General features: G+C 41.7%; 1 protein-coding gene across 4 annotated transcripts in view; it reads left to right on the top strand.

Annotated features, from left to right (window-relative positions):
• Positions 1 to 20,474, top strand: part of SMAD9 (SMAD family member 9) — a 78,063-nt gene that overhangs the window by 45,682 nt on the left and 11,907 nt on the right. For 2 of the 4 annotated variants that reach the window (XM_042957568.1, XM_007097665.3), the window contains 4 exons: positions 1,565 to 2,250; positions 9,090 to 9,353; positions 13,422 to 13,532; positions 15,032 to 15,253. In XM_042957568.1, coding sequence (XP_042813502.1) covers positions 1,839 to 2,250; positions 9,090 to 9,353; positions 13,422 to 13,532; positions 15,032 to 15,253 — 1,009 coding nt within the window. In that variant the 5' untranslated portion in view covers positions 1,565 to 1,838. The remainder of the gene's footprint in view (positions 1 to 1,564; positions 2,251 to 9,089; positions 9,354 to 13,421; positions 13,533 to 15,031; positions 15,254 to 20,474) is intronic. The other 2 variants (XM_042957699.1, XM_042957755.1) reach the window with 2 other exon arrangements.

Genomic DNA, 20,474 nt, shown 5'->3' with positions numbered 1-20,474 from the left:
CAATTTTTGAGTAACCAGGCTGGCATCCTCCTCACATGGGGCCCCTGATAATTACAATAGCAGGGGTTTATGTAGCACCTTCGTTGGGAGAAGTTTATATCATTGTGTTCAGAAAGGTGCAGCTTTCCCTCTAGGGAAGTGGAGGAGAAAATGATATTTAATTCATACTAAACAAGCAATTGTTGGAGATGTTGAGCTAGATTGATTCTTGAATACTGAGAGTTTGCCTGTTCCAAAATGTTACCAACAGACACTTTAAACGTTAATATGGTAGCTGGTTTCTAAAATCTGGAGGAGGGAGAGGGTTTTGTTTAAGCCAACTATTTCACGGAGGAGGAAGTATAGTTCAACCTCAGGAAATTTAAATGGGAATGTTGAATAACTGGGAAAGAATGTCTCCTCTGGGTGCCAGGGCGAAGAAGAATTCAGCTGATTTTCAGGCAGAATAACAAATGTGACAGCAGTACCTCTTTCTGTCCACATTTATGTACCGTGACTATATGTAACTTCTAAAAAAGCAGTTCCCAAACTTTTTTGGTCTTATGACTTCTTTCTACTCTTAAGAATTATTGAGAACTCCAAAGTTTCTTTGTGTATGTGTCTTATATCTATCAAATATTTACCATTTTGAAATTAAGACTGAGAAACTTAAAAATACTTAATTATTCATTAAAAGAGAATGATAAACCCATTATATGTTAGCATAAACATTTTTATTTAAAAAACTATATTTAAAAAGAATTATTGGAAAGAGTGTTATTGTTTTATATCTCTGCAAATCCCTTTAATGCCTGGTTAATAGATGACACTTGGAATTCTCTTACCTGTTTCTGCATATAATCTGTTGTGATATATTTTTAAAGTTGAAATACATGAAGAAAAGTCTAGCACACACAGATATGTAGTTGGAAAAGAGAGAGCCTTGCAGCTCTCTGAAAGGAACTCTGGGACTCGCAGGAGTCCTTGGGTCACACTTTGGGAACCACTGTCCCTGTAAAGTCATTTGGAAGAACATATACAAATGGTGAGGTTATTAGTGTCCTAATTTTTTTATTCCATGTACATATTCTTTCATCAGTGAAGATGGGTTACTTGCATAAACTGTAATTGAGAAAGGGAGAAGTGTGAGCACGTTGAGGAAAGATTACAGAGGCTCTCAAATCTAGGCAGAGGAGTTTATGCTTGGGAAACTAAGGAGCCACTGTAATTTCTGAAATAGGAAAATGACTTATTAAAACTTATATTTGGGATTTAATGGATTATTTGAATTGGAAGAGAGGAGCCACTTCAGAATCTGTTGCAGTAGTCTAGGCATGGTGAGGTGGGCTAGGCCTCAGATACTGGTGGAAATGGAGAGGGAGTTTCAAATTCTAGAAGACATTTTGAAGGCAGAATCACCAAGACTTGGGTCAGGGGATAATGGAGAAGGAAGAGCCAAAGATGACTAAGAGTTTTCAAGTCCAAAACATTTGAAGTGTATTTTCTTCCTTATATCCAACCTTTAATTTTTTTCTGAAAAGTATCCTGATTAAGCTGATTGGAGTGTTTTTTTCTTGTTTTTCAGACTTGGCCAGCCTATTCTAGGACCTAGCAGAAAGTCAACACAGTTCCCAGCCTGAATCAGTCAGTTACTTCCAGAAGAAAAGGAAGACCTATGACATCCCTGGAGAGTTTCTACCTGTGACAACCCTGCAGAGTTTGTACCTGTGACATCCCTGCAGAGTTTGTACCTATGACATCCCTGCATACTTCCCTGCATACTTCCCTCAGGCCCTGCAGGCAATAAAGGGCTATCTGTCCAGGTCCTCTTTGCACTGGACACCTGCAGTTCACCTCTTATGCACTCCAGCACCCCCATCAGCTCCCTCTTCTCCTTCACCAGCCCGGCAGTGAAGAGACTGCTAGGCTGGAAGCAAGGAGATGAAGAGGAAAAGTGGGCAGAGAAGGCAGTAGACTCTTTAGTAAAGAAATTAAAGAAGAAGAAAGGAGCCATGGATGAGCTGGAGAGGGCCCTCAGCTGCCCGGGGCAGCCCAGCAAATGCGTTACAATTCCCAGGTCCCTGGATGGGCGGCTGCAGGTGTCCCACCGCAAGGGGTTGCCCCACGTCATTTACTGCCGAGTGTGGCGCTGGCCTGATCTCCAGTCTCACCACGAGTTGAAGCCGCTGGAGTGCTGTGAGTTCCCATTTGGATCCAAGCAGAAAGAGGTGTGCATTAACCCCTACCACTATCGCCGGGTGGAGACTCCAGGTGAGATTTTCTTCCTGATGTCATGGTTTATCTTTAAAGTTAAGGAGTCTTGTCCCACTTGAAGAGGAGTGATGGGGCATCAGCAAGACAAGCCCCGCCCCCCACCCCACCTCACCAAAGGAAAAGAGGGGAGGTTCAAATCCGAGGAAGTAATCCAAACTTTTGTAGTCAGAAAAATCTAGAAAGAAGGTGCTTCCAGTATACATAGATGTTTTGTGAGATTTTGAAAAATGAATTTTTGTTTTGATGTATTTTGCAGTTGTCATCATGTTTTTCCAGTTCTTGGAGGTCTTTGAAGGTATTAATATGGCCTTGTTATGAACATGAACATCCTGGGGCACCCTGGTGTCTCAGTCAGTTAAGTGTCTGACTCTTGATTTTGGCTCAGGTCACGATTTCACGGTTCGTGAGATTGAGCCCCAAGTCAGGCTGTGCATTGGCAGCGTGGAGCCTGCTAGGGAATCTTTCTCTTTCTCTGCTTCACCTCTGTTCACTCACTCTCTCTCTCTCTCAAAATAAATAAACTTAAAAAAAAAAAAGGAACATCCTCCTTTCTATCCTCTCTCCCTCAATGAAACCGAACTAAACTAAAGGAGGTTTTTGCTGCCACTTTCCCCAAGCTCAGGTGCATGGAAGTATCTCATATCTGGGTCTGAAAACAGCCAGTGGAAGAATTGCTAGAAATCCTTTTAGGACTGAAAGCAACAGGGGCTGGGAAAGATTAGCAGTTGTTCTTAAATATGGCTTCAATACTGTTCTAAAACTCTTCATGTACCCATATGTGTGTGGGGGGGGTACATATATTTCACCCCCTTTATGAAGTCTGATGTTTACCCTTGTCCTTCACACTGGTTGTAGCAGTTTGACTACACTTCTCTTTGGATAGAGTGTTCCTTTGGCTATAGGGCTGCGGTTTTCATAGGAGCTTCCTCTCCTTGACTGGCCACCTGTCTCATTCCGGGAGACCAGAGGGCTGGCACATGAGCTCTGCCAAGTGGCCCACGTCCAATAAAAGATGGGTGTGTCTAGGGGCACCTGGGTGGCTCAGTCGGTTGAGTGTCCAACTTAGGCTCAGGTTGTGATCTCGCGGTTCGTGAGTTCAAGCCCCATGTTGGGCTCTCTGCTGTCAACATGGAGCCTGGAGCCTGCTTCAGATCCTCTGTCCCCTTTTCTCTGCCTCTTGTCCCCTGTTGGTACTCTCTCTGTCTGTCTCTCTCTTTCAAAAATACATAAACAAAAAAAAAAAGAAAAAAGAGAGGTGGTTGTGTCTAAGTAGGCCTGGCGTTAACCTCATAGCGGTACTAGGAAGTGCCCAGCCTACAGTGGTTTGAGTTAGGCCACCTTTCGGGCTCCCAAATCTTGCCATCGTGTTGTATAACTATAGTCAGGGAAGTCACTGCCTGCGTGTGGATGCTTCTCACAGTTTCTTCATCCTGGGATTGAGTGAGTCTCTGTAGAAGACTGTTGAGAAAGCCCTGGAGAATCTGACGTGTTTTCACTAAATCATATAGGTCTTAGCTTTCTTCCCTTCTTTCCTTCCTCTCTCTCTGGGCTCTTTCTGTATACCAAAAAAAAAAAAAAAAAAAACGTCATTCAGGTCCAAGTTTATGACAATGACTTGATTCTTTTTTGCTTGTTTGTTTCAAAGATATGAGTTACAGTAAGCACTCAAAATATACCTGATGAAAAAAAATGTTCATTAAGAAATCATTTCTTTCTTCCTGAGTAATGGAGTTGTAAAATGTACATTGCAAGAAGTTATCTGGCTCATTGTCTCTGGTTTTCCTTTTGAATACTAGAAAACCTAAGTTTAAAGCCTTATTTGGTGTTTTAGTTTATGTAAGGTTCTTTTAGAAATATTAATGCAAGGGGCGCTTGGGTGGCTCGGTAGGCTTGGTCAGTTAAGCATCGGACTTCAGCTCAGGTCATAATTTCATGGTGCTTGAGTTCAAGCCCCGTATAGGGCTTTCTGCTGACAGCTTGGAGCCTGGAGCCTGCTTTGGATTCTATGTCTCCCTCTCTCTCTGCCCCTCCCCTGATCATGCTCTGTTTCTCTCAGTCTTTCAAAAATAAACATTAAAAAAAAAAAAAATGTTAAATGTAAATATTTTTACATATGGCAGGTATATTTCATATTATTATATTTTAGGTTTGACTTCCCAAAATGAAAGATGGGTAAATATAATATTAATTTTAAGGTAATATTTAAGCTACACAGGATTTTTTATTCCTAACTAACTTTGATGTTTTTTATTAGAAAAAGCAGATTTTACATCTAGCTTTCTGGTCATGTTGAAAGTAAATATTTTGAGAACAGTGAGGATGCTAATGTTAAGCAAGTTTATTGGGTTCCTAATTATCATAAAGCTTAAGTTTTTCATTTGAAATCTCATTTTCTTGACTCCCTCATTTTAGGAACATTGAGGGCTACACTCAGATTTTCTTTTTACTCACACAACCACTTAAATCATCTATTTAAATGCTTTTCAAACTACCTGTAGTGAAGGGCCAGTTTTTAATTTTTAAATTTCCAACCCTTCAAATATCAATACTTCTGTAATACAAATGAATTGCCAGGCAAATGAACATTTAAGAAGACTTACCAAATGCAAGCTCAGTTTTGTTTTTGTTTTTGTTTTACTCTTCATTTCAACAGATATAAAATTGCTCTGTCAAATTGCTGTTCAAATTTTAAACCTTAACTCTCAGTTTCAATACTGCACCTTCATCGACTGGTACCCAGCAGTTGGTACGCGTGTCATTAGTACTCAAACCTCACTTTGCATGGCTGGAGTTTAGTGGAAGCCATGCGAAAAGTGTTTTTGCAGCGTGTGGTGATTTTACTCCACGCGACTGGAGCTTATTTCAGGAGTACAATTTCTTCTTGACTGAAAGTACCCGTATATCAAAACCACATGACTCTTGAAAAAGATACAAAAGCTTTTCTCAGCTCTGCTTTGTACACAACCCATATACACAGTAACTCCTGCCACTGTTGCCCCCTTGTAATGCTTAGTTGTTAAGACAGTGTGGTATTTGGGGTGCCTCGGTGGCTCAGTCGGTTAAGCGTCGGACTTTGGTTCAGGTCATGATCTCACGGTTCATGAGTTCAAGCCCTGTGTGGGGCTCTGTGCTGACAGCTCAGAACCTGGAGCCTGCTTCAAATCCTGTGTCTCCCTCTCTCTCTGCCCATCCTCTGCTCACATTCTGTTGCTGTCTGTCTCTTAAAAAAAATAAAAATAAAAAAAATAAGACAGTGTGGTATTTAAAAGATGGCATAAAATTGAACCACTGTCTGTAATCTCACTATGTCATATTTGTAAGCAGCAGTTGTGATCTAGAAATAGAATTTAGTAATTGGGAATAACTATTACTATGGGTTGAATGTTTATGTACCCCTCCCCGCCAATTCACATGTTGAAAATCTAATGCCTAAGGTGATGATATCAGGAGATGGGAGCTTTAGGAGATGATTTGGTCACGAAGAAAGACCCTTATGAATGGGATTAGTGCTCTTCTAAAGGAGGCCTTAGAGAAATCCCTTATACCTTTCCACCTTATGAGGACCCAGATGATCAGAATATGTAGCTTGGGAGAGAACTTTCTCCAGAGTCTGACCATGCTACACCCTGATCTTGGACTTCCCAGCCTCTAGGACTGTGAGGAATAAATTTTTATTGTTTATAAGCTACCCAGTTTATAGTATTTCTGTTATAACAGTCCAAATGGACTAAGACCGCTATGTTTTGAGTGAAAGTGTTTAAAAATATGATCAGTGTAAATCTAAGGTAAACTAGCCAGTCAAGCTGAATAACACCAGAATGATACCATCGGCTTTCTTTACAAAAGTTTTCATCCAGGTGGTGAAAACACATTATCAAGGCATTTGTCTCAATAAAGGAGGACGAACCCTCCCGCCCCTTTTTTTTTCTTTTGGTGCTTCTGATCTGTGGCCTATGAAGAAATTGAATTCTGTGTATTCAGGGGGTGTGAGTCCACTCAAAAAAGAAAAGTGAGTGTTTATTTGAACCTTGTTATCATTGTGATGAAGAAATGTCATCGCAAAAGAAGCCATATACCATTTACTCTGTCGGGCCCTCACTTTCAGACAACTCATGGAGAAAGCTATCTTTCTCCTGCGTATTCATGGAACACATAAAAGGAAGTTTAATGGCTTATCATCCAGCTCATTTTTTGAATGATGTTGCCATTGGGTGCCCTATAATGTCATAAAACAGTATATGCACATATTGGCTTTTAAAGGGGGAAGAAATAATTTGTTTCTCTGCACCCTCGACTGTTGTGGTTTAGTTTAAGACTTTTCATTTACCTGTTAGAGTTTATTTTCTACATGTAGAACGAAAAAGTGTTGCTTGTTAAGAAAGACATAAATGTATTATGGTGGATAAGTGGTAGACTTTGTGATTGATGTTATTTTATTGCTATTATTGTTGTTTGTTTATTCTGAAACATTTACCCTTTAAAAAATTGTTTTGGGACGCCTGGGTGGCTTGGTCGGTTAAGCGTCCGACTTCGGCTCAGGTCATGATCTCACGGTCCGTGAGTTCGAGCCCCGCGTCAGGCTCTGTGCTGACAACTCAGAGCCTGGAGCCTGTTTCAGATTCTGTGTCTCCCTCTCTCTCTGCCCCTCCCCTGTTCATGCTCTGTCTCTCTCTGTCTCAAAAATGAATAAACGTTAAAAAAAATAATAAAAAGTAATTGTTTTAATGTTTATTTTTTATTAAAAAAATTTTCTTAATGTTATTATTTATTTTTGAGACAGAGAGAGACAGAGCATGAACAGCAGAGGGGCAGAGAGAGGGGGAGACACAGAATCTGAAGCAGGCTCCAGGCTCTGAGCTGTCAGCACAGAGCCCGACGCGGGGCTTGAACTCACGGAATGTGAGATCATGACCTAAGCTGAAGTCGGATACTTAACCGACTGAGCCACCCAGCACCCCTGTTTATTTAGTTTTTAGAGAGAGCACAAGTGAGGGGAGGGCAGAGAGAGAGGGAGACACAGAACCTGAAGCAGGCTCCAGGGTTTGAGCCGTGAGCACAGAGTCCGACACGGGGCTTAAACCCACAAACTGTGAGATCATGACCTGAGCCAAAGTTGGAAGGAAGCTTAACCGACTGAGCTACCCAGGCGCCCCCAGAATATTTACTTGTTTATGAAAGTTTTTATCAATATTTTCATATGGTAACAAATCAATAGTGTGATTAAAAACAAGAGCTACCACATCCATCTCCAGAAACAACTTCTTTTAATCATTATTGGTTAGTTCTTTTGCTAGTTCCTTCCATTATTACCAAAAATTATGGAGATAACTCTAGATAATATACTTATACACCTAGACAATGTTTACATATTGATTCCTAAAAATTGTGGAGGTAACTCTATATGATATGCTTATAAATCTATTTCTGAATTTATCACCTTTAGATAATTTCATTGACTAATACATAAGATGAGGATTTAGCTAATTTATATTAACTTCTCTCTTTTTTTCTTCTTTTTAAATCTTTGATATCTACATTTTAGTTTATGATTTATGTTATTTTTTGGCTACTGTATTGGTTTCCATCGTGGGATCTTGTGTTAAGAATTATTTTCCCTTAGAAGAGCCTTGGTCCATTGCTTTCTACTGTCCAGCACTGGTGATGGGAAAGCAATAGTCAGTTCAGTTCTCATGTCTTCATAGGTGGCTTTGAGGTGATCCTCTAGGAACCCTTAGAATATTCCATTTGCCCTTCGATGTTTGAAATTCAAGGTGGTATGACCAAGTCTGGATCTCTTTTCGTTAACTGGGTTGTGTATTCCACGGCTCTTTTCAATGTGATGACATAGATCCTTCTTTAGCTCTGGGAGATTTTCTTCTGTTATTTCTTTGATCACTTCCTCCCTCTGTTTTTTCTGCTTCTCTTTCTGGAACTTATGTTGGTCGGAGGCTGTACTCAACACCATTTACTGACAACTGCCAGGTGTTGTGACACTGCAGAAATCAGTAGGAACTAGGAAAGCCTGGATAATGTTTGCCTTTGAGAATTGCATCCATTCCTAACTGTTTGTATAGAATCAGGATCAAAAATACTTTTTTTTTTTTTCAAGTATGGAATTCAGAAGAAACACACATGGGGCTTTATTTATAAGTTATCTTATTGCTGCTTATCTCTTACTTTTATAACTCTGTTTATCTTTTACTTAATGATTTTTAGTTACCTTTAAATCTTTCTGGTAAAGACAAGTAGAATTTTTTTTTTTTTTTTTTTTTACTTTAGCAGTACCACTGAGCCTAAAATTTAGGCTGGCCATCTGAATAATTCAACATGGTATCTGAGGGAAAAAAAATTCTGAGGATCACTTAGAAACCAATTTTGCCTTAAAAAAATAACCACTTTATGGGCAAAATTAAAGGAAGACACAAGCAATTAGATCTGCAGATGGCCACATAATAGGGCAGCTCTGGTAATTTCTGTGGTAGGACTGAATAGACAGTCTCTTTAGAGTGCTGACATCAGAACGATTCTCCTCTAAACTGTTTTTTTTGTTGTTGTTGTTTTTTTACTGTGATACTCTGTTTAATACTCAGTTTGCAATAAGAGTGTTTAAGCGTTAAACTTTGGTGTTCAGCTTGTTTCGCAAGCTCACTTTCTGGGAAAAGATGGGACCTTAACTGACAGTTCTACAGTAAGCACAAAGAATGGTGGATGGATAGTTCCCAGAAAACAGAGTTGTCTCAGCAAAAATGGACAGACACAAACAGCAAGCGTCCACCGGGTTTTGTGCCGACGAGCCAACGTTCGAGTCTAACCCGCTGGTTCCTTTCTCATCCTAGTGCTGCCTCCGGTGCTCGTGCCAAGACATAGTGAATATAACCCCCAGCTCAGCCTCCTGGCCAAGTTCCGCAGTGCCTCCCTCCACAGCGAGCCTCTCATGCCACACAATGCCACCTATCCCGACTCCTTCCAGCAGCCTCCGTGCCCTGCGTTCCCTCCCTCGCCCGGGCCCGGGCACGTGTTCTCACAGTCCCCGTGCACCGCCGGCTACCCTCACTCCCCAGGAAGCCCCTCCGAGCCAGAGAGCCCCTATCAACACTCAGGTCAGTAAAAGCTGCAGTCGGTCGGGGCGCCTGGGTGGCTCAGTCGGTTGAGCGTCCGACTTCAGCTCAGGTCACGATCTCGCGGTCCGTGGGTTCGGGCCCTGCGTCGGGCTCTGGGCTGATGGCTCAGAGCCTGGAGCCTGTTTCGGATTCTGTGTCTTCCTCTCTCTCTGCCCCTCCCCCGTTGATGCTCTGTCTCTCTCTGTCTCAAAGATGAATAAATATTAAAAAAAAAATAAATACCAAAAAAAAAAAAAGAAAGCTGCAGTCAGTCTACATAGAGCCTGACCCAACACAGTTATTCAGGGTGGGGCTGTCATCATCATAATCACTGGCTACTGATGTTCATATGGAGCTTTACAGTTTGTGTGGCAATCTCCTGTGGGCCACTAGACCCTGCCCCTTCTAAGATTAGGGCCATTTGGGAGCATTTATTCTGGAGCTACAACATCTCTTTGCTCTGATTTCTGGTTCTAATCCTCTGGGAATGCTCAGAAACGAAATGGCTTTTTTTTAAAGGTCGCAGAATTGAGGTAATAAAATACTTCGCTGACTGAAGCAGGAAGACTTGGTCTGAGGGCAAGAAACGTGAGGGGTCCATGCTTGGCCTTTTCTTTGCATAACTTCACCGGGGCAGTGTCAGGCCTCACCTCACCAGCGTGTCCTCCTTTCGTGTTGTGTGAAGCCAGCACAGCATCTTGAAGACAGACTTACTCAGTAAACATTTGCTGAACTGAAGAAGCCTATGTAAGGGAGAGGGAGTGTGCATGCCCTGAGCAAAAGAGGGAATCAAGCACGTTGTCATAATTGCACATGCTAAGTGGGTCTAAGTTAGATAATGACGAAGAGAATTACATGCACCTCATGAGTGTGAGGTAGATCATATCCCGAGGAACAAGTTCTTAAAGGCATGAATAGATTCATTTGGTGCTAGATGTTATGATCTGCCTCATTCATTTGTTCATATATTCATTTATTTAAGAGAGATTTATTGAACTTTTATTACATAAAGCATTGCTTAGGGAGCTGAAAGGAGAATTAAAAGATTGGTAAAAATTGTCCCTATCTTGGGGCGCCTGGGTGGCTCAGTTGGTTAAGCGTCCGACTTCAGCTCAGGTCACGATTTCGCGGTCCATGGGTTCGAGCCCCGCGTCGGGCTCTGGGCTGATGGCTCAGAGCCTGGAGCCTGCTTCCGATTCTGTGTCTCCCTCTCTCTCTGCCCCTCCCCCACTCATGCTCGCACGCTCTCTCTCTCTCTCTCTCTCTGTCTCAAAAATAAATAAATAAACGTTAAAAAAAAAATTGTCCCTATCCTCAGAACTTATAAAATGTGGGAAGACAGGAAAGGAGTTGCCCTTCCTTTCTGAGTTATTAGTTCTTCCTTTTGCCCCCTCAACAATACAGCTACTATTTTCATATGCGTTTACTATTTCATTTAACACACTACATTGTATAATTCCTTCTGGGTCTATTTCCCCCATTCAACTGTCAGTCATCTTCTCTTTTATATGTGTAGCACAGGCACTAAAACACAGTAGTCGCTCATTCGTTGGTTACAGAGTAAATGGACCACCACACAGGCATTTGGAACACAGGGCTAGTGCTCAGGGTTATAGATATAGATGTCATTGAGTCAGTAAGTAATTACTGAGTGCCTAAAAAGTGCCAGGCACTGTGCTACTGCTACAGGTACGATGATGATTGATTATGACTATAGTCTCTGATTTTTAAGAGGTAATGACTGTTGAGAACTATCATGGTCTCAGTAATGCCTGGGCGAGTAACTATAAGGACATGAACTAAGGGAGGTATATGGGGATGGAAAGAAGACAATGAATTTGAGGAGGTGGACTCAGTAGGGCTTGATGTGGGGTGAGACCCTGGGAGGAAGCTCAGGGGTCATCCACACAGACTGGAAGGAGATGGCTGCTGTCTTACAAGAGGCTGGATTCACAGAGAAAGAGACACAACAGGAAGAGAAGTCATTTGAGGACAGAGCCATGGTTAAGAGAAAGGAGGATAATTATGTCACAAACACGTATTTACATAAAATGTATCTGCACTGTAAAGATTGCCTGCACTGACGTTGTCTTCCTGAATTGGTGGGACTAGCAGGTTGATATTTTCCCTCTTCCTACCCATGAAAGATGGACCTCAGCACCTTTGCAGAAGCTGCTTAGTTTTTATGGAGGGAATGGCTCTTTTCATTTCGGAGAAAACAATTCTTTTCTGAATGATTAACAGCAAAATGCAACCTGAATAACAGATCCACAGATAAGTGAGACTAAAAGGAAATCTTGAAATTCACTGGTTCATCCCCTTAATTTTTTTATACGAGCTTTACAGAGATATAGTTCATACATCGTAGAGTTCACACACTTAAAATGTGGCACTTAATGGTTTTTCATATCTTAATTTTTTAAAGCTGTGGTAAAATGTATATCACATAAAATTTGCCATTTTAACCATTTTTAAGTGTGCAATGTCGTGGCATTAAGTACATTCATAGTTGTGTGCTACCATTACCAGTGTCTATTTCCGTAATTTTTTCATCAACCTGACAGGAAATTTGTATCCGTTAAGCAGTAGCTCCCGATTCTCTTCCTCTTCCTTCCTCCAGCCCCTGGTAGCTTTCAACCCACTTCTTATCTTGATGAATTTGCTTATTCTAGGTACCTCACAGAAGTGGAATCATATGATATCTGCCTTTTTTGTGTCTGCCTTATTTCAGTTAGCATAGTGTTTTCATAGTTTAGGTTGTATCCTGTGTCAGTTACTTCATTTTTGTGACAGCAGTATTCCATTGAATGGATATACCACATTAAAAAAAATCCATTTGTTGGTTGATGGATGTTTGGGTTATTTCCACCTTTTGGCTAGTGTGAGTGCTGTCGTATACACTGGCATGCAAGCATCTGCTTGAGTCCCTGCTTTCAGCTCCTTTGGGCATATGCCTAGGAGTGGATATGGTGATAGGGTAACTATGTTCAACCTGTATTTTATAGATAGACCCAGTCAAGGACCTACAAAAGGGCCACCTTGCTTTATGACTTTTCCTATAAACAGAGTCAGCGTTTATTTTCTCACAAGGAAATGATTTATCCACGGTTGGACGATGTGGTGTGCCCTGGGACCTGCCATCAGTGCCTGTAAACATACATGTCTTCGTCTAGCCATCCATTGACCTGCAGACTCAGAATTTCTGAGGAATCTGCATCTTTAACTAGAGTTTCACTGGCAATTTGTATGCACACTTTAAGTGTGGGAACTACTGGAATGGACGAAAGTCAACTCAACAAAGGCAGACTGAGCCAACTTTTCATGCCACTGCACTCCATCCACCCCTAACAAAACAAGACTATTCTGAACTGACATTAGGAATGTATACAGGAGGAATCAGTTATTCTGATGTTCTCACTGAAATGTTCTTCCTCTGCTGCAAGAGTTTTTATTGGGTTGTGAATTAATTTCTGATAAGATATCATCTACTGAATGCACACCCATTTGCCGAACCCTGATCACTGTCCAATTATAGAACTGATATTTGGGGAGAAGAGCTCCTCTCAGCATGCCTTGGGGCACAGGTTATAATCAGGTTTCAAATGTTCTGCATTTAGGGGAGCAGATTTGGAACTATCTCAGAGAGAGACCATCTCTGTGGCCATTGTACAATCCATGGCAACAGAGGAAGTGAAAATTAAGCTCACTTCAAAGAAGGTTTAGCTTTCTGCTTTGAAAGTCAGACAGCAGACTCTTCTGCCATTGCAAAAGCTAGGAGAATAGCTCCTAGCTTTGAAAATCTTATCCTACGTTCGTCGGAACTTATAACTCATAGATAACTCCTAAGTGAGAGGGAAAACTAATCAGCCGTTTTGTGAGGATGTCTGGACAACCGATTTCTTCTATGTGACACTCACAATGTCCTGCAGAATAGCCTTATTATATTACTGCCCGTCTTTAGCAATAACGCTATCCACCAAGCCCTGGAGTTTCACAGCAAGAAAGGTTGGATCTGTCTTTGTGCAGTTTATCAGTTTGACATTCCTCTGTTTTACTGCTTTCTTTTAGCTGACACACCACCCCCGCCTTATCATGCCACAGAAGCCCCAGGGACCCAGAATGGCCGACCTGTAGATGCCACAGCTGATAGTCATTTAGTGCTGTCAGTGCCTAATGGAGGTAAATTTGTAGATGAACAGCTAAATGTAGCTGTTTTCCAAGAGCATTTCCTATTACCCCACAACAAAACAAATCCAAAAGCAAAATGAAATGTGCTAGCCTGCTATTTCACATGTGTTTTAAGGGGCAGAAACCATGGCTGTGCATTTTAACTTTGGCATTCCTCAATACCGTAGAGTGAATGTTTGTTTATCAGCCCGGTTACTAGAGTAAGTTAATTTTTTATTTTAACCTAACATTTAGATGTTTGTAGTTCTGGATGTTGAGTACAGGAAGTGGTATTTAAGTTAGCAATTTTGCTCCAGTTGTGTTTATACTATAGTTTTGTCATGGGGTCTTTGATTTGGCTTAGAGGGGTGCCCTTACAAATATATGTAAATATGTGAATAGGGTTTTTGCAGGATTTTATCTGTTTCCTATAATGAGCTGGATAAACGTTGCTCAATTTTCACGTTCACATAAACCACATGGCGATCTTCTGTAAATGCAGGTTTTGATTCTGTAAATCCGGGGTGGCATCCAAGAACCGGCATTCCTAGCAAGCTCCCAGGCGATGCACAAGCTGTAGTTCCAGGAACCACACTGGGTGGAGAGGGTGTAAGGGAGCTTATGTTTAAAGTCGGCCAGGGTGAAGTCTTCTATAAGTAAAGGCCCTTTTGTAAATCAGATAATAACCCCCTAATTTATGTTTCAAAAATTTATGTTTTAGTGCATATAGGAACACACTGTAGATATAAGACTAACTAGGATATTCAAAGAGAAGAGAGCTGATATAATCACTAAAAAAGGTGGAGAAAGTGGCAAAGAATTAGCACTCTGAACTGTGGTTGGTTACTGGCAACTTAATTAGCTTTGAAAAGTTTGGCATAACATTCTTGGATTTCCTAATGAAACATACAGCTGTCTTTAAAATAGTTTATGCCATAAATAACTAAGTACTCCATATGTACACATCAGAGAATGTGAGTCTATATAGAAGTTTTTTTTCTTTCTTCAGTAATTTAAATTCCTATCTAGAGTTTTGATTCAGCTTTTATTATATCCAAATTATTATTTTTCATTTTTAGTTTGTTAGGAAATGACACTCTTGTCACAGGGACTCAGTTTGGTACAGTGACAGTAATATGCTATCATTCACACATAAAGAAGAGGTGACCTGCCACCATCCTTGGAGCTGTCTCCTTTAGGGGCGATGGAATTGACATTGATCTGTTCATATTGTTGTTTGTCAGGCCCCCTCAATACTTATAAATATGATTACAAATGGTCTAACCATGGGAGAGTCACAAGGACTGTGGCCTCTGTGCCACATGTGTTAACTAGATGAGCTAACTACAATAGCTTCTGTCAAGTGACAGGTTTGTAAAGATCACAGAGAGCATCCTTGTCCGCAGCCACCTTTCTGGTTGACAGCATTAATGTAAGTTTCCAGGTGGAATCGTGAGATGGGAAGCCAGGCATGACAGTGGTGATGTGCTCTCTCGTTCTTTTTCTTGCAGACTTTCGACCAGTTTGCTACGAGGAACCACAGCACTGGTGCTCCGTTGCATACTATGAACTGAACAACCGAGTTGGGGAGACGTTCCAGGCCTCCTCCAGAAGCGTGCTTATAGATGGATTCACAGACCCTTCAAATAACAGGAACAGATTCTGTCTTGGACTTCTTTCTAACGTAAACAGAAACTCAACAATAGAAAACACCAGAAGACACATAGGAAAGGGTAAAAGCAAATATGTAATTCCTATATTCTTCTGAGCTAAAACATGGGACAGGAACAAGCCACATACTGGCCACATAACCTAGCAGGTTGGTCCTAGGCTGTTGAGCTGGGAGAAAACAGGCTTTCAGGGTCTTAGTCTTTCTACTTCTAGGGTCAGCACAGCATCTTTTGGAGAGTGGCATAGGTTAAATATTATGAAGACAAACAAGATGGTAAATATGAAGGCAGGATGAAATTATTGAAGGGAAGTATCATGAATTATTTTCAAATTGCCTAAAGATGGAAAATAAGAGGAATTCTGGCTTGGTGATTATATATATCAGGTAAAGTGACCTTTGGAGACTTAGAAGTGAGGTAGTGAAAATCATGACCTGTTTATGTTTGGGAACCTTTGGCAGAGATTGGCGGTCTCCTGTGGCCAGGCATTGTTATGAAGCAGATGGGCACAGGCTTCACTGGGGTCTGGCCAGTGGTGCTTTGAAGCCTGTCTCATAACCATGGTCCATGGTAGCAAATCCTACCCGAGTGTGAGGCCTGGTTGCAGATCTTTAAATCATTTTCTTTATATTAGAATAGTTGGTAGCGTTTAATACCTGGTTGTCCACTATCATGTCGGACTACTGTGGATTCACAGGCATACAGAACCTTTAGAGTCATTTTATCTTTTCTCTCTCCCTCCAGCCCTTAGACCACTTCAGCAAGGTAGCCACAAGCCTTTTCTTTCAGATTTCCAGAGGAGATTGATTATTGTACTCGATGATCATTCTAAATATTCTTTCTAACATACCCCCTAAATTTCTTCTGTCATAGGAAACCTACACGCCGTTGATTAGAAACAGGTTGAATTTATTCATTGATGTTGACTCTCATGGTGATATTTATGTTTGTTTATATCCTGTATTTTTCCATAGTGGCTTTGAGGTGTCATAAGGGAAAACTTGGCAGTGAAATGATAAATGAAAAATAGAAAATCAGAAACTGGGGGCTGAGGGTGGCAGGGAAGGAGAATATAGCTAAAGGTGACCACTGTAATTGTGATTAAAATTTTGCTCTAGGTTTCCTAACAGGGAGGTCAAAACAAGGAAACACAACTGTACTGTAATTTTTATCGTAAAGGAGGAAGCATAGCCATTCTTTCCCTTTGACTAAATTCTTAAATAAATTTGTCAGGTACTGCGGTTTTACTTTCAAATGATTTTTATCAGAATCTCCAAGTGAAATCGAGAGGCAGAACATTAAAACATTGTGGAGCTGTGTGCTGAGGGGCTTTGCACATTGGTCTGTGTATTAGACTTCAGACTTATGCTGCTGCCACTTGATCCAAAGATAGACTTCAGATATTAAAGGAGTGTTGTATAGCTTCTGGGAGCCCTTCCGAAAGGAGCTTGCTTAAGGTGCTGCTGCTGCAGACATGGAGAGGAGGTTCTGCATTATTACCTGAGAGCTAATCCCCAGGTTAAGAAGCCATAGGAAAAAGAGCTAGGATGGATGGATGGCCTTTTACGGAAGCCAGAGAGTCTGTCTAAGTGCTGATTGGCTGGAAGGGCTAGGATGGATGGCCTTTTATGGAAGCCATAAAGTCTGTGTAAGTGCTGATTGGATGGAAGGGCACTCCACCCTCATGGGGTCTCCAATGCAGAGTCAGAGTCTTCTCAAAAAGCTGTTTGGAAGTGCTTTAATGTGGAAAAAAAACCCACCTTTTTTTAGAGGAGTTAATAAGTCATATCATAAAGCATGGCACACACACAAAGTTGTCTTAGAATTAAAAAAAAAATGTTTTAACATTTATTTATTTTTGAGAAAGAGAGAGAGAGAGAACCAGAGCATGATTCGGGGAGGGGCTGAGAGGGAGACACAGAATCTGAAGCAGGCTCCAAGCTCTGAGATGTCAGCACAGAGCCTGACACAGGACTCGAGCCCACGAGCTGTGAGATCATGACCTGAGCCAAAGTCGGACGCTTAACTGACTGAGCCACCCAGGTGCCCCAGAGTATTTTTAAAGGAAGAGCTATCAGTCTTCTATGAGGTCAAGGGACTGTTTCTCAGGTGCTCCCTTGGATTATTTGTTTCTGAGCAGCAGGCTTCCTAGAGCACCAGCCCGAATAAATTTGGAGCAAAATGCCCACCTAGATTAGTGAATAAGTTAACTTTTTCTATGGAGTTAATTAATAGAGATACTTAGATTTCAGAGATAGGCATTCATCTTACAAATATTTGTTGAGCATCTGTTCTTAGCCAGATTATTCCATCATTAGGGATGTAACAGTTGTAAACAAAACAAAAACACAAAATCCTGCTTTCATGGGTTACCTATTATAACTAAGGAAAGACAGAGAAGAAATAATGGTATGTTTAATGATTAGAGAAAAACACAGGAGAGGAAGAAAATGGGGAGAGCATGTTTTAATGCAGAGTGGGGTAGCCAGGGAAGACTTTCCTAACAAGGTGACATTTGAACAGAAAGGGAAAGAGGGAATTAGCTACATGGAGGGGGAACTTTCGAAGCAGAGGGAACAGCAGGGGCAAAGGCCCTGAAGCCTACCTGGTATATTGTATGGAACATCAGGGAAGCCACGGTGAGTGGGCCAAGATGAGTAGTAAGGGAATGGGGAAATCTTTGAAGAGGAGGAGGGGAAAGGACCAGGTCGCAGTGACCTTGAGGCCATTTTAAGTGCTTTAGCTTTGACTCTGCATAAAATAGGAAGATAGATTTAAGTCGAGATCTGAATTTTCACCTGATCCCCTGGCTATTATAATAAAATTAAACTGTTAGTAGGGGAAGGGTGAAAAGTTTAAAAAACACACGTGAAAGAGAAGCCTGAAAGGTATATAGCAAATGTTAGCTTTGATTGTAGCTGAGTTTTAGTCTCTGCATCCCTGTATTTTCTAAATTTTCTCTAGTGGCTTTCCTGATTTTGGAAGGATGTGGCGGGAAGGGGGTGTGGGGGGAGGTAGGATGTGGCATGTAAGGGCATGCCAGGATTGCTGCAGTAGTGTGGCCCAGCCCGGCAGAGTGGCTGAGTGTGAGTGCTGACGTGGGCCATTCAGTGTCGGCCAAACAGGTGTGATGAACCTGTTTGTTCATCATATCGTCCAAAGAGACTTCCAGTCTTCAAATACAGATTTGGGGGACTGACATTGCTACCAGCCCAGAGATGGCTTTGTGTGAATTAGAAGCCCCTTTCTCAAGAGAAGCTACTGCCATCTTCTGGAGTAGCTTTATAATGATTACCTAGATCTTAAAAGGCTGTGAGGCACACCCTGGATTGTGGAGTGCACAGCTGCAGGCACAGTCCAATGGAGGACCTATCCTCTGAACCAAAGCCCTAGCGTGGATCTGGAAATCTGTGTTCTTATATTATTATTTTCTGATCATACATTAAAGCATTTTGTTTTATTTTGGAAAATTCCAAACATACACAAAAGTGGACAGATCGTGTAGTGAATATTCATAGCACCATCTCTAGCTTCAATAATGATTCGCATTCTGTGCATTTTTTCTTCTATCCCTCCACGATAGTTTTGCAAGAGTATTCAAAAAATTTTTTAGTATTTATTCATTTTTGAGAAAGCATGAGCAGGGGGCGGGGTGCAGAGAGAGAGGGACAGAGGATCCAAAGAGGGCTCTGTGCTGACAGCAAGCCTGATGCAGGGCTCAGACTCAGGAACTGTGAGATCATGACCTGAGCCAAAGTCAGACACTCAATCTACTGAGCCACCCAGGCACCCCTTGCAAGAGTATTTTAAAATAAATCTCAGATTTCATATCCTTTCTCCATAGATTTGAGTATATATATGCATATACATATTTATGTATATACATATGTGTATGTATATACATATGTGTATATATGTGTATGTATATACGTATGTATATACGTATATATCTATATAAGGGGTTTCTAAAAGTACCATTATTACACCCAGAAATATGCACTTTCTTAAAGCTCCGGATGATTCTGATATTCAGCTAGGTTGCTAAAATGGTGTGCAGACGAGAGGGTAACAAAGGCAAGGGGATGATCAATTACAAAACCAAGGGAACCTTCTCACCAACCTACGCACCTTCCTCTCAGTCTTACCTGTTATTTCCCTGTCATTCAAGACTATGGAAGAAGACCAAAAGGGAACACTCTTGCAGTCTGACTTAGCAGACCCAAATCAAACCCAAGGTGTCTCTCTCTGGTCCTAAGTAACCACGACACAGGACTCCACACTCCCTCATCTCCTAAAATGTGGGCGGCAGTCACACAGAAGTGGGAAACTCAGATAAAGAGAGATGCAGCCCAAGAGAAAATGCTGGAAGAGCTTGCCTGGGGAGCACATTGCCTGGGTCCTCTTTGTCATCTCAGGATGCATTTTCTTTGGGCATTTATCCTTTTTGCTCACTGTTCTCTGTGGAGATTTTGAATCTAATACATGTGGTTTAAAGCCCCTGTTTTGGCCTATCAGGTGGATGCAAATAAAATGACTTGCCTACTTGACTTTTCCTTGGATGCCCCTCTCTAACCAAAACTCAGCCTCCTTCACACTGGCATTGAAATCCACCCTTGCCTGCTGCTCAGAGCTGACTCAGGCCTCCATGTGCTAATTCCCTGGGCTCTGGCCCCATTTTGCTCAGGATGCTAAACTACCACCTGCCTGCCCAGGCTCTTCTCTGCTTTCCTTACTCTGGCAACTGTGCTGTGGTTGCAGGTAATACCTTAACAGGATTGAAAATCATCCCCTAAATAAAGACCAGAGTCAGATAACAAAAAGTCCGATCTATTTTACTTAGTAGGTTCTGGGAAGATTATAAATTTGAAGGTCATTCAATTCAAATACATACTAAATACTTAGCAGTCTCTGCTGGCTCTTTCCCCACTGGTTCACCCTCTTCTGAGAAAACCACAACCACTCCAGAGGTAGGCCTTCCCCCCAGGGAGCTCACAGGGGCTGGTAAAGGAAGTCTGCTTGTATTTGCCCCTGCCTCACTCCCATGTCCATGCAGCCAGGTAACTGTGTCCCAGCCAGTTGGGACCTTCCTGCCTACTGTTCACGGCCTGGGCCATTGGTGCCAGATCCCAGGCTGTTCAGGGACTGTGAGAAGAGACATGAGAAAGAAAAGGGAGTGAGAGCTGAGAAAAAAGGAGAGGGGCCAGCCCGAGGTGGAGAGAAGGGGAACCCTGGCCTGAACATCAAATACTTTAGCTTTATGACTCCACATCCGTGTCTCCAGTGC

The sequence above is a fragment of the Panthera tigris genome, chromosome A1 (assembly GCF_018350195.1).
Source record: "Panthera tigris isolate Pti1 chromosome A1, P.tigris_Pti1_mat1.1, whole genome shotgun sequence".
Taxonomy (NCBI): domain Eukaryota; kingdom Metazoa; phylum Chordata; class Mammalia; order Carnivora; family Felidae; genus Panthera; species Panthera tigris.
The sequence above is the reverse complement of the archived record's forward strand: the minus strand, read 5'-3'. Positions and strand labels throughout refer to the sequence as shown.